This window comes from Symphodus melops (assembly GCF_947650265.1).
Source record: "Symphodus melops genome assembly, chromosome: 2".
Lineage (NCBI taxonomy): Eukaryota > Metazoa > Chordata > Actinopteri > Labriformes > Labridae > Symphodus > Symphodus melops.
In genome coordinates this window covers 5361854-5380525 of record NC_136692.1, presented here as the reverse complement: position 1 = coordinate 5380525, position 18672 = coordinate 5361854, and the positions used below count along the sequence as shown (strand labels likewise).

At 43.1% G+C, this 18672-nt stretch overlaps 2 protein-coding genes across 3 annotated transcripts; one reads left to right on the top strand and one right to left on the bottom strand.

The window, feature by feature from the left end:
• Window positions 1-277: 277 nt before the first annotated feature.
• Window positions 278-2662, bottom strand: hmox1b (heme oxygenase 1b). The gene is made up of 6 exons (XM_079338314.1): window positions 2360-2662; window positions 2158-2208; window positions 1551-1662; window positions 1235-1450; window positions 871-1143; window positions 278-761 (listed from the first exon to the last, which is right to left on the bottom strand). Exons 2-6 carry the CDS (start codon window positions 2199-2201, stop codon window positions 573-575), a joined length of 834 nt encoding a protein of 277 aa, XP_079194440.1. The 5' UTR covers window positions 2202-2208; window positions 2360-2662; the 3' UTR covers window positions 278-572.
• Window positions 2663-6525: 3863 nt separating this feature from the next.
• LOC306819818 (uncharacterized protein) lies at window positions 6526-16916 on the top strand. 2 transcript variants are annotated; one of them, XM_079337387.1, is made up of 14 exons: window positions 6526-6773; window positions 7506-7614; window positions 8579-8618; window positions 8716-8816; window positions 8904-8960; window positions 9059-9406; window positions 10093-10215; window positions 10306-12695; window positions 12881-12991; window positions 13395-13517; window positions 13842-14214; window positions 14328-14387; window positions 14489-14784; window positions 14952-16916. In XM_079337387.1, the coding sequence occupies exons 8-14, from the start codon at window positions 12363-12365 to the stop codon at window positions 16542-16544; spliced, it is 2889 nt and encodes a 962-aa protein (XP_079193513.1). In that variant the 5' UTR covers window positions 6526-6773; window positions 7506-7614; window positions 8579-8618; window positions 8716-8816; window positions 8904-8960; window positions 9059-9406; window positions 10093-10215; window positions 10306-12362; the 3' UTR covers window positions 16545-16916. The 2 variants fall into 2 exon arrangements, with proteins under 2 accessions (XP_079193513.1, XP_079193514.1); XM_079337388.1 differs by having other exon boundaries at window positions 7506-7641.
• The last annotated feature ends 1756 nt before the right edge of the window (window positions 16917-18672 follow it).

Genomic DNA, 18672 nt, shown 5'->3' with positions numbered 1-18672 from the left:
AGGAGGGTCAAAAATGATGATCTAGAAAATGTGTTTTCAATTTTGTGCAAGTGTGTGTGTGTGTGTGTGTGTGTGTGTGTGTTGGTGGGGGGGGTCAAACCAGGAAACATGAGTCGACCACAGGCCAGATGGACAGCTGGGACAAGGTTTATGTGCCAAAACATCAGCGCAAATGTCATCCAGCTGGACACTGAGCATCAGCTGTGTCCTGCCACTTCACGAGTAAACAGCCTGCATGACACCGATACTTCACAAAAGAACCATTTCAAAATCAAGATTTTCATAAAAAGATGATTTATTTACAGCACACACACAACAGCAATACTCCAAACGCACACTAGATAACAGGAAGACAAAGTTGAACAATCTTTACAAAGCTTCAATTCATACACAATATCAAGAGGTTCTCAGCACAATTAGAAAAATAGACGCAGTAATATCTTATTTACAGACTGGAAATCTTCCTAGATTTGAACCAGGTCTGGGTTTTCAGTAGTTTTACAGTACTAAAGCAAATAGTTTGTCAAACCTAACAGAAACGGGTCCATTTATAGCATTTCTACTTATTGTTTCTAAAATGCATAGATGCCCATAGTGACTGTGGCCAGAGCCACAAAAAGTCCCAGGAGCATGGTGAGCAGTGGGCTGGTTTTGATCAAAGTGTTTGAGATCTGCAGTGTGTTCACCGCTGTGGATTTAGTTTGATATTTCTGCTGAGTGTTTTCTGAGACATTCACCATCTTCTGTAAATCATCGAAGACCTGTGAACCAACAAGGAGAACATCAGTCAAAGAATGTCAGACGAAATGTCCGTCTCACACGTGTATCTGTATCTGTGTGTCTGTCTGTGTACGCTTCATCTCTCTGTACCTGAATGTTAAGCTCAAAAGCTCGGACGGCCTCCTCCAGCACACCGTTTCTCTCCTCCTTCGTCAGCCCCACACTGTTCATCCTGCTGCGGTACAGCTGTTTGAAGAGGTTCGGACTGGACACGCCAGGGAAGGCAAAGAAGGACAGACCGTCACTGGTCTTCAGCCCCAGAGACTTCTGGGCGATCCGACCAAGGACCTGCCCTCCAGAGAGGTCGCCAAGGTATCGGGTGTAAGCATGGGCAATCAGAAATTCTGGGTTTTCTCTTCCAAGCTGCAGAAAAGAAGAAGAGAGAGTGTTATTCCAGTCCCAAACCGCAGAGAGAAGTGTGTGTGTTATAAATGTTTGACACATATAAACATACCTGTCTGATTCTGTGGCAGTATCTTTTAGTGGCTGCGGGGACCACAACTTTCTCTCTCCAGTTTTGGCCATAGAAAAACTCCAGGTCTTTGGCAAGGGTCTTCAGTCTGGCCAGCTCGGTGGGGAAGTAAATGGGTGCAACCCCAGGGTGGTTTGAGTTCCTGTCCAGTTCTTCCTCCAAGGCCTGGTAGACCTCGTACAGCGAGCACAAGAGGAGCTGAAGAGGAGACGAGGCGGTTAGGATGCACACAACAGCTGCAGCCAATATCCAAACAATACTACTGTTGGAGAGATAGAAAACGGCATGTCTTTGTTACCTTGAACTGTGGCAGGGTGACCTTTCCTCTCTGAAAGCTTAGCATCAGCTCTGTGTTTTCTGCCCTTTCATGACTGTCCTTTGTCACCTGTTTGATTTGTTCGGACAGATCACTGCAAAAAAACAAAAAAAAAACAAAAAAACCCCATCATCATAAAGATCTTCACAACTAAAACAGGGGCGTTTAAACCATGAAGAACAATCAATGGACATAAAAGAACAGTAGGCATCATGTAAATACCATGTCATATTCTGAACCTATGGATGTTTATCTTTTGTAGGCCACTGAAAAAACTGTACGTTAGCACATACTGTACCAGAAACCTTCTTTTGGATGCTGATACAGATACTTATACATATATAAAAAAGATACTTATCTTTACAACTCTATTTACAACTTTGTAAGTGAAGCATTTTCAATGAAATTTGAGCAGAATCATGGAAACGTTTAGGACAACTGAAAGGACATAATGAGCTGAAGTCGAAGACCTTCTTCACCAACTGAGCTTAACAAGTGTCCCGATGTGTGAGCATCTATGGCGTTGAAATGTGAGCGCATTTGAAAGAAAGATTTGGAAATACAATAAATCACAGCTTCTGATTCTCACCTGTCGCTCATCTGCACTGGTGATATCTTCTTGTCTGTCTCCATCGTAGCACTAAAAAAACATTTAGAAAAATACGTTTTCTTAGGAAAAGAAATCCATCTTTAAAAACATGACCACAAACAGACTTAAAGTATTTAGGAATAATGTAACAAAGTGGTGTTATCATTTAAAATGTAAATAAACATAATACAGTTTTACTTACCAGTAAGGAAAAGGATCTTGCAGGCTTGTTAGTTTGGTTTTTATCCGCAGTGATTCCCTGTTCAGCTCTGGATGTGCAGTGCAGTGTATCTGTGTACCAGCAGTCCTCTGCTCCTTTTATACAGGCCTCCACTGTCTCCTCCCCTCCAGCTGCATGGAGACAGGAACCTAACATGACCTCAGATAAACATGATACGGCAACTTCACGTGGGCCTGAGAGTTAACATGATTCAGCAGCTTTGAGAGAAGTTTGACTGAAGTGGGGAGGAGGCAATGGGACTTCCTGGAAGTTTTAGTCACGTCCTGGGAAAGCAGAAGGAGGAGGGCCGATCGCTAAACGTGACAAGGCAGCTTTGAAATTCCAGAGTAGAGCCAGACGAGAGGGGGAGTCATGACTGCAGAGTTTATGAAGCCTGAGAGGGGGGAAGTGTTTGAACAGTGAGTGACTAATGGTTCAGAAAAACAACCACATGATTGTGAAAAGACAATACACCAGCATATTTGAGTTCATCAGACACATAAACAAGTTTGACCAAGTGGCTGGACTGATAAGTCTGCAAACATTTACATGAGAAGTCAAGGTTGCAGCAACAAGAGGAAATGAGGTAAAATCAGAGCACATAAAGCTAAATTACACACTGTGACAGTAAAATAAAGCTTTGTCAGATCAGGCGATGAGTTTAGTCTGATCGTTTAGAATTCATTACCAGAGAACTGAACCTGGAAAGGAGATCTGAAAAGAAGAAGTGTCAAGATCTGATCACCAGGACTGAGTTCACTCAGAGACTTTTCATTTCCCCCTGAGCTGCCAGTAGATTTTCTTGGACAATATATTAACCTTGTAGCTGTTTTCCACATGCACTCCTAAAAATGTCTTGAACATTTTGGGACAATCTGCTCTTGAGATCTCTCTGACTTGCACTTGTATCGCTCACAGCTGGAAGAGCAACAGAAATCCAAGTCTGCAGACAAAGCGACAGTGTTGGACACTATAATGACAGTTTTTGGCCTTTTTGTTAATGCGAATGTCAAGGGCAGTATTCACAGTATTAATGAATGGCAAAGCACATTATGTTGACTGGTGAAACGGCAGGGGCTGCGCGGGACTCCTTAGGCAAGACAAAAGTATGACATGGAAGAGGAGGACAAAGCACCAGTCTGCTATACAACGCTATCATTAGAATATTTGCCTTAATATTAATGCTAAGTGCAGTTTGTCAGAATCCCAATATCAATGGCAAATGGAAACCATAATGCAGTGCCTGTGATATAAACAGGTTACCTAATGACGTGCACAGAGATCGTACTGTTTGCATGCATACAATCTACAGTATGGTCGTGCAGGGTATTAACATCCCCACCTCTTTCAGTCGCTCGAGGTGAATTCTTCGATTATGTCCTGTTGTGCTCAATTGGACTTTTTGCAGAAAAAATACTGGGAAGCTGGCAGAAAAACTCAGGATAAAGTTGGAGTGAATAATGTGGCTGAATGAAGATCATCACCTGAAACCCCCAGGCCCTGAAACACTTGAGGAGTTTTCCAGGAGTTTTGAGCAAGTGTAAAAATAGGGAATGTTGCACCACGGACATTTATACTGTCGCACACAATGCAACAGGAAGTAAACACATGTTCGATATGTGAGCCGGTACCGGCATTTAGAGTTGCTCATGACTTGTTCAGTTATTGTCATTTGGCTGCTTTTCATATTAAAGTGTGCAAACAAATGGAACATTGTTCTTATTTATAACTGAACAAGTCATGAGCAACTCTAAATGCCGGTACCGGCTCACATATCGAACATGTGTTTACTTTCTGTTGCATCATGTGCGACAGTATAAATGTCTGTGGTGCAACATTCCCTAAAAAACACTACAAGTAACCTTTCACCAGATCTAAGATGAGTGACACTGTATGTTGTTGAGCAGAAAAGACAGTCAGTAACACCTATCCTGCCTATGTCCGCATAGTAAAAATGTCTCAGGAGAGAACAGTACCAAGTCCAGTAATTATGATCCAATCCTGAACGTCTGTAATTCTTCAATCGACTTCGACTTGTTCTTAGTCAGTGAAACACCTCCATCAGACTCAAATGCAAAGTAGCAAGGGTCAAACTCTTCCTTAGCCGAGTAGATCTTGCTCGACAACAGGAACTCTGATCACTCAAGTGGGCTTTGTGTGTGCCATGTGTTACTCAAAGACAAAGCAGCCTCAAATGGTTCTGCTGGTAAATACTTCAAATATTTCTTTAACATCTTAAGCACTCACTTTGACCCTCACAAAAACAGAAGTTACAGTTATCATTAGGCTAAAGCTTTACATTGCGAGGTGCGAAAACACAATCATCTTAAACTTAAAAATCTTCTGTCCCCTCTGATCAACACGTTTAGGTCAATTAGGTCTAGTTTTTCCGTATTTCACAAGAACAACTTACTCCTTTAGATCCTCCAAGGTCTTTATCTGGGAAGACGCATGCCGGCAGTTAAAACGTGTCGCCAGAAATGCAAGAAAATTCAGTGTAGGACTGTTTCTCTTTTTCTGAGAAATGTGAACTGTCGCTGATATGCCACTAGTACTTCTTCGTATGCTCTGAGCACAGCAGCTTTACCCAACTGATAGCTACCCTACCGCTATCACCAACGCTTAAGACTGGGAAAGCCTCCTGTGCCTTTCCACTGCGCTCACAGAACTATAGGGTTCATTCGACATCAGACCGAATTCTTGCGTCTAAAAAACACAAAGAAAATGTTGTGGTTCCTTTCATTAAACCTCTGCAAGACTGACTTTTCATCCTTAGGTGGATCAGCCTGGAGCTTTTCTTTACTTATGAACTCCAACTTGTGCTTTCCAAACTGGTGTTTAAGCTGAACATGAGCTGGTTCAACCTCCTGCAGACTAGCCTTGTCTTAACTTCTCTTACCACAGAGCATTCACTTGTTCTGTTGTCTTTGTAGCAACAGACACATGGATTAAATGAAGAATTATTTGGCCTCTAACATTAGAAAATAAATATACCAGCTCAAAAGCCCTGTGCTGATTGGCTGTCTTCACTGACTTTTTTAACAACTCATTGGAGACATGCTACATGCCAGCCTGCTTCAAGTCCTCCACCATCATCCCTGTCCCCCAAAAAACTTCAGACCTTCCACCCTGACCTCTGTGGTGAGGAAGTCTTTTGACGCCTTGTGATCTCCCACCTCAAAGACATCCCAGACCCTCCCCTGGACCACCTGCAGTTCCCCTACAGAGCCAACAGGTCTGTAGACAATGCTGTCAACCTGGCCCTCCATTTAATCTCTAAGCATAGACCTATGCCAGGATCTTGTTTGTGGATCCTCCGGTTTAAACTCAATTTGATGCCAGATCAGCAGGACAACCTCTCTTAGCTGAATGTGCTTGACTCCACCTGCAGGTGGATCACAGACTTCCTGTCTGACAGGAGACAGCACGTGAAGCTGGGGAAACATGTCGGACAGCAAGACCATCAGCACTGGCTCCCCTCAAGCCTGACATTTGAACCCTAACCCCTATCACCATTGATGACTACTCTGTGAAGTCTTTCAGCTTCCTGGGGGACCATCCTCACCAAGGACCTCTAGTGGGAGCTGATCATCAGGAATAGGAAAGGATAGCAGAGGATCCTTTGGCAGCTGAAAAAATACATCCCGTCAAAGACCATGATAGTTCCATCACTGTCTGGTACGCTGCAGCAACAGCAAAGGACAAAGGCAGGCTGCTGTATGTCATCTTCTCTGCAGAGAAGCTAAATAGCTGCAATCTTCTCGACCTGTACACCTCCTACAGCAGAGTGACTCAAGCAGTGCTAAACGTGAGTAAGCAGCTTTTCCATGCAGATTCTCATCCAGCCACACAGTCAGAGAACCTTATGTGAAGGCAAAGTTTAACACTTGCAAACATTAACACCCGCTGAAATTAAAACTTTCTGTCTACACTGCACACTGTGAGGACATTTATTGTGGAAGATACATTCACTGTTAACAATGCACATGTTCCTCCAGGACTGCACAGCTCCTGCACCTTTGGTACATTTTTTATTTTTGTATATTCTGTGGAATAATTTTAAACTGCTTATTATATTTGATCTTATTCTACTTCAGTTGTCAGCATGTGCACTTCTCTCTCATATAGCTTCTTACTATTTTTGCATTAGTCCTTTGCTAAGTTAAGTTCTGTGTATGAGTAAATTGACTTGGCAGTAAAAACTGAACCTGACTTCTTGTACCACTGTTTCACCACTGTGAATTAAATGAAAGGTCTTGTGTGTTGAACAGTAATCTGCTGAGACAGCTACAGCATGACATAACACACAATAGTTTCTCGGTCATCCATTAATTAAGTTGACTCTCACTCCTCCAGTCTAACATGACTCAGCAGTGTGACTCCAGCAGCGCTAAACGTGAGTAAGCAGCTTTTCCTTGACACTGTTCGTGTCCGTGGCCAGAAATGACTCAATACGTTTAGCCGAGCTTGTACTACATGTTCTGAGCTTTATCTAAATTGTTGCTTGTTCTTCGGTCCATCGACACACCGAGCGGTTCTTTGAGGAAACTGAGCGAGCGCTTTATCCTCAGTACCGTCAACCTTCTCAGTTACCGGGAAATGTCGGCTCCACACTTTGTGACATTGTACACACTTTGCACGATGGCGAAATAACCTACAGTACATTTATCGGTCAGAGCTAACTTGTTAATCCTGTCCTCAGTGCCCTGCCCTTTATCTGTCTGTTTTTGACTTAAACAGGAAGAACAATGGGGAAGCCTCATGCTGTATTTGATCAAAGTCAACTATTCAATATTAACTTAACTTTGTGTTTGTTTTTAACGACGAAGCCTGACTGCACTGTAAATATGTATTACAGTTCTGTGTTTGCAAAACCCTCACACCTGTGTCAGCAATAGCTCATTCTACCATAGGCCATTAGCTAGACATATCTTTGGATTTGCAGTATTCCCTCCCCTTTTGTCTGATAAAAATACTAGCAAAACATTAAATTAGAGCCAGATATGACTCATCCCTAATTAATTCTGGAGTAGGCAGATCACTCCCCGGTAATTTAGTAATTCTCCTTTCCATTAACAACTTTGTGTTACACTTTTTCACCTTGCATCATCTGAATCTCCGTGTCTAGAATAATACTGAGGCAGGAACTGAGAGGACGCAGCCAGAGGGAGAAGAAAAGGTCCTACAAAGACTTGATCATGGACGTGGAGGAGCTGGAGGAACCAGAAGATGTTACGGCATGTAGAACCAAGACACTTCACATGGTGGGCTCTGGGTCTACACTGGTAGTTGAGCAGGTGCATGGAGAGTAAAAGGCTTTAAGGGAGAGCTGAAAAAGCTCCTGCAACACTTTTATTTGCAAAGGGACCATTTACTATATTAAACATTAATGTTGCCATTTGATGTATTGCACCAGAGCCAGTTTACATCTGCAGTCCCTCGGGAGCTCATTTACTTTACTAAGACTGGTCATCCTGACCCTGATGAAGGCCACAAGCTGAAACGAGTCGGTCTAACAAAGTTCATCAAGTTGATGTCCATACCACAAGTCTCGCTGGAGCTTTCTGACTCCTTCCTGTGCTGGTTGTTTTTAAGAAGCTCTGTCATCTGCAACTAGGTTTATTGGTCATCATCTGAGGTGTGAGATAAAGTCTGTGTAATGTTAACTCTGACATGGTATATTGCTATCGACTGTATATTGTGCTGTGTTATTATATGGACTTTAAACTGTTCAGGTTTGTCACTCTCTGTGTCAGCTTTTTCCAGTTTATGAAAGTATGTGTGTCAAATGAACATGTTCAGGCTTTGCAGTTTAGTACACACTGTTCAAAACCCAGTTTGCAGTGCATGTATACAGTCAATTATTAACTTAAAAACAACACTTAAACTAGGGCTGGACGATAAGGCCTAAAAATAAAACCTCAGATTTTCTCACACCAAGCTGGATTTATGACTGTAATCAATTCTATTTCTACTTCTTATTTAAAAATAGGACATGTTGCTGTTAATGTGAAGTATGTTAGCCCAAGAAGAGCTGTGGCGGAAGTTCATTTTTAAAAGTTGTCCTAAACCACAAATATGATGAACTGACTAAATATATTTAATGCTCAGTCCTAACTGAACTGAAGAATCACTCGCACCATTGTTGCTTTTTGGGTATTAATTCTTCGTTGTGGTTTCTTATTATTGACATCTTTACAGGAACCCAAAAGCTTGCTGATTGAGAAAAGGCAACACTTCGGTAAGTTGTTTTTAACGTTTATGTACAGTATGTGATATACTCTGGATCTGTGTTTTTTCACTTGTATTGTTTATTTAGAAGAAATGACATATTTCAGGTGGAGATGAGGTTCAACTTCGTAGAGCGGAGTCCTCCGGCCTCCTACCTTCCTCCCCTGTCTGTGTGTCACAAGACGGTTGGGGATTAAGAAGTGTAGAGGTGAGAGAACAGATGGTAACACATGATTGATGTTATGAAAGTTGTTTGAATTGTTTCAGCGTTTGATTAAGACCCTGCCCTTTCCAGGATATGCAAGACAATTTGTTGTACTCGTGTTGCACAGCAGAGGGCAGCATTGACCAGGTAACTATACAATGGTTTTTTTTATCTTGTGTATTTATCTTATGTTTATTGATAATTCACCATCCATGTTTGTGATGTTCAACCTCTCTCTATCCCAGAAAATTCAAAGCTCCTTTGAGTTCTGGGTATGCCCAGATAACCAGCACAATGTGGCAGACTGTCATCTTACCACTACCAGCCTTCCTGCAACTCCAGTAACTCACATGCCCTCCCCAGTCGTACCTCTACTGGGATCTATAGTAAAGCCCATGATACCAAGCCCAATGATTGACACCTGCTGTCCCATAACATCCATGTGCAGTCCCACTGGTTCAGCCTGGGACTCTCTCAGATCCACAAGCTGGAGTCCTGGAAGCACTGACCATGATCCTGTCAGTGCTGCAGCTCACCTGCATCTGCTGGGGGAATCCTTGTCCCTTATTGGACAACATCTTCAGGAGACAACTGTGAGTAGACTCAGTGTAGGAGAAATTAAGTGAAAAAATACGGATCTGGCTACGTTCTTTGGCTGTGTTTACATCTGTTGACTTGTAGCCTTAAGGGCGCCCCCTTGTGACACCAAGGGAGCACGCTCATGTCTTCACATTTGTGCATCAGGAGGAAATTGAGACAGAAATAGATTCATTTAAAAAGAAAATATTTGAAATGTTCAAAGGTTTTTTGGGGGGGTCCAAATGACCATAAATTAAAAAGTAAGTGTTTACGTTTTCATTACATGTTGTGTATAAGAGAAAATAACATAATCCTTTATTCATCTCACAGCCGCAAAGCAGGATAGCAGAAGAAAATCACACAGTGCAAAAATTAAAATAGATAAAAATACAAGAGTGTAGAAAAAAACATGCATCAGAAACAATAAAGAGCTGGTAAAATATGCATCCAAGTATCTAGTAATGAAGGAAGTAAATCTTCATTACTATAAAGCTTTTTGTCCCACCACAATGTAAAGAATGAACAACACTACCTGGACAATGTGAACACGAACATGAGGCTCTCCTTTGATTGATGCGCACCCTCTGTCCAAAGACTAAACAGGATCAATGTCAGGTCCTGTTCAGGCTCAGGGGTACAAATCTATGCACGATTTTGATGCACCACAAGGTGATAATTGCAATTTGTCGTGCGTCTGCAGAAAAGCGTGAGTATGTCGTGTAGCTTGTCCCTGCTCCTGGACTCTCTGCTGTGTGCCCTGGTTCCTCTGATCTCCCTCACCTCACAAATACCCGAGCTGAGGATCTGCACGCAGCACACACTGGTGAGAGACGCAGCAACATCCTTTACATGAGTGATTCAATTGTTCCAACAGAAAGTTGTGTGTTACCAACTGTTTTATTCCTCTTCTAAGGCCTCCACTCTGGAAAATATTAACTATTTGATGCCCGGGCTGTGAGTGATGACAATGGACACACAAACAGGTTTCAGCTCTTTTTGATCAAATGAAAGATACCAAATGTTAGTTCACATTTAAAGAGGAAGTACGAGATCTCTGTAGTTCTTTATACACGTTTAATTGCACATGAGAGATCATTTAATTTGGATCACAAAGAGTGAAGTTAACTTCAGTTGGTCAGGGCACGTTGTTCAAGTGAGTGTTCAGTTTAAAAGAAGAGGAGGCCCTGCCTGACGGGACATCAAAAGGACTCAAGTCTCTGATCTTGTATTTGTACTCTGATATCAAATAGGAGGTGAAAGACCTGCGTAGGCTTTAAATAATGTCGCCGTGTGTTTGACAGCATAAAGCCTACAGTCACAGAAGACACTTCTTAATGTCTGTGAATACTTGTTGTTTAAATGCATGTGTGCAAGTTTGATGACATCGGCAGAAACCAGGATTCATGTATGAGTTTGTGACGTTTTGCTCTCCGTTAATAAGATATAAGTTTACGTAACCCATGCACTTGTCCCACTTATTGTATACTTAGGAAATGACCTACCAACTGACCACAGGTTAGCACTTAAGTCATGAATCAGTCTTGTTATGTCGAGATAATTACATAATGTACGGTCTATTCTGTGTCTGTAATTGCTCTACAGTCACTGGCTCTAAAGGATCGAAGCTTGATGCTTCAAGGGTTTCATAAACAATGTAAGCTAAATCTCAAATATGGTTATCTATAAGTCTGACAACACAACCAGACTACTGCTTCTCTTTCTTACACTGTGAACTTGTCATGGCTGTCTGTAACATGCGATCTGGCCTGATTAAGGACGACTACAGCAGTGAAAATGCTTACACATATATTAGGTGACTTATCAAACCCTGACAGACGGCTCATTGGAGCGTTGTCCATGAGTTTTGACACTTCAAGGGTGTGGCGGATTAAACTTCGTGTCGAATGATTCACATGTGCCCCAGGTCACGCCTCCTCCACCCCACAGAGGAATGCTAAGCAGCAACCTGCAGACAACAAAACTCGTTGTGCATGCAAAAACCCATCCGAGAGTGTGTTCGTATGTGCATGTCCTTAAAAAGTGGGAGTGGTGAGACCAGGTAGCTCAGTGAGGGAGACTCCGATCCTGTCTGTCCTGCGTAGGCAGCTTTTAACGCTGTCAACTGGGTGTCGACATGTCATGAAGTTGTCTGGGTGAGAGACCGAATTTAGTCCCAGCTGAACAAAGGGAGCACACAGAGGCGACGATTAGAGGACCTCTAACATTTGAGTAAGTATAAGTACGTTTTAAATCTTCTATATATATATCTAATCATATCGATGGTGTTTACGGTACTAAGTATCAGAATATTCACGTATGATTGAAACTGCTAGTCATATGTAATTATTAAGTGTACTGGACATATTTCTAATGTTGTTTGGAAGTCCACCTCAGTGTTTATTACCGGCCACGTCTCGCTCTCAGCAAAACATTACTGAGTCAAAAAGACAAAACAACAGGTGACTGTCAGCTTATTTCATACTTGACTTAAATACTTAAGTTGTGTAATTATACGTTTGAGTTTCACTTTATTGCAGGTTTCCTGAAGTAATGCTCTGTTGTGTGTTAGCATTAAGTGCATTGTGTTCATATGTGTGCCTTTTGAGGTGGATGTGTTTCGTGCACGCCAGTCCAAATATAAAAGTCGAGGTAGAATGTCGTTGGGCAGGACTGACGAGGTGTGGCGTATCGGGAACAATGTGAAAAAGCGGATGAAGTGAGAAAACAAGGAGATAAAAGAAAACGTTACAGCCTGCAGGTGCAGCTGTCGTCACTTCTTGTTGGTTTATGAAGTGAAATGCTAGAATAAAACAAGGGGATTCATGGAAACTAAACAGGATCATTGTTATCAAACGGTTGTACTCAAACCACCACACTGTTTGCTTTCAGTTTGTTGATGTAACTTCCTACTCAACCGAACCTTTAATATTTGATATTCACTTCCATCCCTCTGTTCCCGTCTTTGCAGCTATGAGTGAAAACTTGAGAGGGAGCGTCTACGGCTCCTCGACCCCGGAGTTGAGATTACTTCTTGTGGGAAACATCGGATGTGGAAAGACGTCATCAGCAGACACCATCCTGGGCCAGCTGTCTCCCATCTCTCCCACTGCCTCCAGGACCTGCCAGCTGAGGCAGGGCGCGTCCGAGGGCCGGAGTGTGACCCTGGTGGAGGCGCCGAGATGGTACTGGTCGGGAGGCAAGATGGAGGACAGTGTCAGGGAGGAGACGGAGCGAGGGATGACACTGGTGGCACCTGGTGCACATGCTATTTTGCTTCTGGTGCCTGTTAGCCAGTTCACCGAGGTTGGTTTCAGCGTCAGTCGTCATGGACATCTTATTGGGTTAAAAAAATGATGAGAATGTACTTCCTGTGTGTTACTTTATACATTAAATTTTTGTATAGCACACTAAAGCAATATTGGTTCTAATCTTTATAATTATAGCTTAGGAATTAAAGTAGCAATATTTCTCCCCTTCTCCTTTCCCAGATGGAGGGTCGTGTGCCTGCGGAGCTGCAGGAGTCGTTTGGGAAGGAGGCGATGGATCACACCCTGGTCCTGCTGACCTGTGGGGACTACCTGATGGGAAGGTCAGCAGAGGTACGACAGTTTAATCATCTGCCTCTGATACGTTTCATTTATTCTTAATTACTCATTTTAAACTCCTTGTGATCACTTTGGTGCCGTGCACTTTATGGAGAAGCTTTTGAAAATGGAAAAACCGTCTTTGGTCAGCGTCACAGTCTTATCATTTTGATTTATTTTTTTGTCCTGCCTGTTCTTTGCACTGCATGGCCGGTAACTGACCTGACTGACTTTGCCAGTCAACAATCTTATTTAAATCATAATCTTTAACAGGCGGTCTTATTTTTGTGTACAACTTTTGAAATATGAAACTTAACGTATTCGATTTTTCCTACTTTATACTGTGTCCAAAAAGCTGCTGTTTGTAGAACAGGGAAATGGCAAAGCATTATAAAGCTCCTTTTTTTTGTGTGCTCAGGAATACTTGCAGAAAGAACACCCAGGCCTGAGGCAGATCATCGAGAGCTGCGGGGGGAGGTACCATGTGATCAATAATCGCCAGCTACAGGACAGACAGCAGGTCTCTGAGCTGCTGGAGAAGGTGAGAAATTCATGCATTGAAGTGCTCACCGTTATATTGAAATCCTTGAAGTGGTAAAGAATTTTTAAAAAAAAAGCTTGAGCTCTTTGTTTTGTTTGAGGAGTTTGCTCGGCATGCATGTTGATGTTTCTCCCTGCAACGCCCTGTTTCACAATCATATAATTACACACAGAAGTAATGTGGGTCAGTTTGAATCTGACTGATCGTAACTTTTAATTGTCAGGATGGAAATGCATTCCACCACTACGATTGACTGAGGGGATTATAAATGCCAGCATGGTTTGTATTCTAATTAAGTTTTCTGTGTCTCCTTTTATGAAACAGGTAGAAAATATGGTGCAGAGAAATGGAGTGTATCGCATGAAATCCGTCGAGGAGAGAGAGCTGGAGAAACGGGTGAACGACAGAAAGAGAGAACTCATGGAGAGCTACAGAGCTCAGAAGGAGAAGAGACAGATCGACACGCTAACCAGTTTATCACACAGAGACACACAGAGGTCTTTGGACAGAGCAGAGGAGAACAGCACCTTTTTGGAAAACAGGAGAAGAGAAGAGAGGGAGGAGATAGATGCAAGAGTGAATGTGAGGCAAGTGTCCAATGGGCTTCGTTCAGCTCCGACACCAGAGCCACAGTCGGACTCAGAGCCACAGTATGAGAGGGTGCTGAAGAGGACGCCCAGCTTCAAACTCAATTCAGGTATTTTATTTCACCCTCACAGTATTCTACAGCACAACACTGTCTTGTTAAAGCAATCAAACAAGTGTAAGCAGAAGGTGAACTGTGTTGTATTTGCCATCTGTCTCCTGTAGAGGGAGCCATACTCTCACAATTATCCGAAGGTGACACATCTCCAAAAGTTGTCACTACTTGTAAGTCATATTCTTTAACTGTCTTTTTATTTGATGCTTTAAACTGCCTCACTTCCTCTGTGTACATACTTTAAACTTTGATTTCTCCTGATTGTTTCCAGTGCACTACAGAATCAACAGCTCTGAAGAGAGGTCACCTGAGGTGTCTCCCACCTCCGCCCCTGATTCTCCTGTCTTCACCTCTACTCCCTCCTCGCCAACCTTCACCTCCTCCTCCTCCTCCTCCTCCTCATCGTCTCCTGAGTTACGTCTGGTACTGCTCGGGCGATCTGGAGCAGGCAAGAGTGCAGCTGGAAACAACATACTCGGGCGGGAAGAGTTTGAGTCCCGCCCGGAAAGCTTCACAGCGATCACTCAGGAGTGTGAGAAAAAGAGAGCCGTTGTTGAAGGAAGACGGGTGAGTTAGGAAAATGCTTTTTTTTAAAAATTGCATTTACAAACATCTGCACATTTCAAATTCTTGACATGCTCTTCTTACATAATGCTATAAAAAAATACGATGTGGCAGATGCCCCGCTGATCAGCCTGTTAAATTGCCGCATGTGTCTCCTCTCTCACCTGCAGTTGGCCGTGGTGGACACCCCGGATTGGTTCAATTCCGAGCGAACTCCGAAGGAGGTGCGAGCACAGATCTCGTCCTGCGTTACTTTGTCCAGTCCCGGTCCTCACGCCTTCCTCATGTGCGTTCCTTTAGACCAGCCTGCAAAGACTGAGCTGCAGGCTCTCACTACCCTTGAGTCTGTGTTTGGCCCTGAGGCAGTCGAGAGACACACTGTGGTCCTCTTCACTTATGCAGATCGACTAAGGGAGAGCGGGAAGCTGGGACATGACAGTGTTGAAGAATACATTGCCAGTCAGCGAAAGGATCTGTTAAAGCTGGTGGAGAAATGCGGGGACAGATTTCATGTGATGGAATCTAAAGGAGGTTGGAGGGTGAGCAAGAATGTGGCGGAGCTGCTGGAGAAGGTGGAGCAGACGGTGAAGGAAGCCGGGGGACAGTGTTACTCTTGTCCTGCTTTTCAGGAGGCAGAGAACAAAGTGTGGAAGAGACAAGTGGAGATAGCAAGGGAGAGGAGGGGGTCGAGACATGAGGAAGAAACGGGAGAAAATGTTGGCCAGCTCAGCTCTGAGGGGCGGGTACTTTATTCCTATATGCAGCCTGTGGCCGAGGCAGAAGAGGAAGTGAGAGAGGATGAGATTGAGGAAACTAGGGATGAGGCGGAGAGGAGTGTAAGCACCATGAACATTGAGAGCCTTCCTCCTGTTGAGCTTTCCAACATATCGCCATCACTTTTCGGTTCCATTATGGAGAAACTTAGGTCCAGGGCAGAGACTTTACCCAAGCTGCTGTCAGACAGCTCTGTGTGGGTTGGTGAAGGAGCGAAGAAGGTGAAAGGCAGTCCAGTGTGGGGGACAGTGGGCAGCAAAGCACAAAACGCCAAAAAGATGGTAGTTGATAGTTCTGTGTGGGGAAAGGTCGGAGCTAGTGCTGGACATGTGTCAAAGCTAGTGGGAGATAGAGTTCCCAAGGTCGTGGTGGATAGTTCTGCATGGGTGGGATCCGGAGCAAAATCAGCAGCAGCCAGCCCAGTGTGGGGAAAAGTTGGTTCTGGGACCAAATCAGGGGCCAAACTAGTGGCTGACAGCTCCATGCGTCTCGGAGCGGGGATCGGAGCCGGCGCAAAGAATTTGGCAAAGAGTCCCATGTGGGGAAAAGTAGGATCTGGAGCCAAAAGTGGTGCTAAACTGATGGCTAGCGGCTCGGTGAAAGTCGGCTCTGGCATCAGTGCCGGTGCAAAGAAGGTGGCACAGAGTCCAGTGTGGGGGAAGGTTGGGTCTGGGGCCAAAGCAGGGGTCAAAATGGTGGCTGACAGCTCAGCGTGGGAGAAGATCGGGAACACTGCTAAACAGGTGCCCAAGGTAGTCATAGCGGGTGCTTTGCTCGGTCTGGTTCTCGGTGTGCTTTTAGGAGGGGTGATTGGCGGAGCTATCGGAGCAGCAGCAGGATCTGCGGCAACCGAGGTTGGCAGACGAAAATTCAGTCAAAAAGATGCACTTGAGAATGCGGATGGAGCAGCGACAAATTTGGAGAGAACGGTTAACAACAGCGTGGACTCGCTGGTCAGACAAGGAGAAAAAGTGCTAAAAACTGAATAAACTCCTGACTGTGCATAAAACATGTAAACAAATGCAAACATATTTTATCTTGTTTTGAATTTAATCATCAGAATGTATAATTCCAATGAGGATCTTGAAAACACAAATGCTTTTTAAAGGGTTAATTTGCCTCAGGATTATTTCCAACTTCAAATATCTGCATAAATCGACTTCCAGCAGAACGACAAAAGTAACCAGCAGCATATTTTATGCTTTTCTGAAATATTCTCAGCAAAATGCTAAAACTCTGTCAGACAATAGTTGTTGATAATTTTGTAAACTGTTTAACTTCACGGGATCTTTTCCTGATCAACACCAAGTTTGTTTAGAGATAAGCAAACGATAAAGTTGTATAAATGGATTTAACTGTCATCTATTGTCAGTGTTTCATTAAAAGAAAAAATCCTAAGAAGCACCGTGTCATTGTTTGTCTTCACAAATCTTTGAACTGTGCCAAACGAAGAAGAAGTCTCAACATGACGCCAATATAGTAAAGGTTTTAAGGTAGAGTAGAATTTCTGAAATTGCTGTGCACCAAGTCCACTGACATGGCAACAAAATGAATCCAACACCTGTGAATCTGCAGGAATGTCAGAGTAACAAAAAAAACTATGTTTAACTTAGTACCCTGACAGCATACTTCAATCTGTTGACTAAAAAAAGATACCTCTTCATACTTTATTCATACGTTGCATATCCAGCAGGAGAAATGCTATTCATTTAGTTTTGGCTGATGTGAGAACAAAGCAGGATATTCACCTCGAGCCAATAGGAGCGAGGCAGCGTTTTTTATACTGTGACTGCTGCACGCTGCATCGAACCTATATGTGACCACTACGATCTCTGTGCACGTAATTAAACAACTGCATCATATTTTCTGTTCCTCAGTGTTGTTCACCGCTCTTCTGTTGAGATTGTGATTCTGTGGATCTATAAATAACATTAATATAAAGTCTGACAGGGATAGCCTCCTGCTGTAAGGAGGATATGTGAAATCACCTTTAGTTCAGTGACCACAGCCACGTATTCTGACTGTTTCAAAGGTTGACAGGTGCTGCTCTCTCCGGTGCTCACTGCGTAAAATCCCTTATATTGGAAAATGTTTTGCCTAATTGTAGTTTGAACTAAATTTAAAGTTCTAAACTACAGCTGCTGTTTTACCTGAGTGCATGTGGCTGTGACTCTGAGGGGGCACTGCGGAGGGGGAGACGCAGGGACATTATCTTTGAGTCCCAGGCTGACCAGCTTCCCCCTGCATGGCCTCCTGTATCACAAGAAGGAGACGAGCTTTACACCCCAGATATCTCAAGGAGGTCTCACTTTCCTGACCTGGATGATGCACGCTTACAGGATGTGTTCTCTGTGTCATTCGTGACATTTTAGGGTTTATTTTTTAACAAAAATGTAAGGTTTTGTGCAACATCATGAAGGGTCATTGCTGGGAAACCTTTACAAAGCTGTTTTCAAACATGCACTCCTGACATATCTAGAACATTTCAGGAGAACTTCCCGAGTTGCTTATTCACACGTTTCCCTCACAGTCTGAAATGTTCCCTGCTGGATTGAGGATCAAGACGTATAAGAAAGACACTCTGAAAATCCAACATGGCAGACGAAGCGAAAACAGTCGAGCACAATTATGAGGAGTTTTTAAATGAAAACAGCAAAAGCTAAAGTTAGTGTTAGAGCAACAAGAATGAATGTTAATAAAATATTTGTATGTTTCATGACAATGTGGATTCAATGTCAAAGGTTATTGCATTAAAAACTGGGAAACGATGACATTGCTTGGATTGTAACAATGTTGGTTGCTTATTGAAATGAATGTCGCTGAAGTCAAAGCTCCTTTTTGTTTATTTAGCTGTTTGACTGTTGGATGCTTTACCTCTTGGTACCTTTAACATTTATACTCTAATCTAATCCATCTACTGTACTTCTCTTGTCCATTTGAGGACCTTTGATTCTGCTAATCCCAACAAACTGACAGGATAGTTTGACAATGCAGCATGAATCAAGCATTGCTCTTTACAGTGGTTAGTTGCCACATAAATCTCTTTAGGTCAAGTCAAGGAAATATCAAAAAGGCTGGGTAGCGTATTTGACCTGGTTTGTCTGAAGAAGGTCGAGG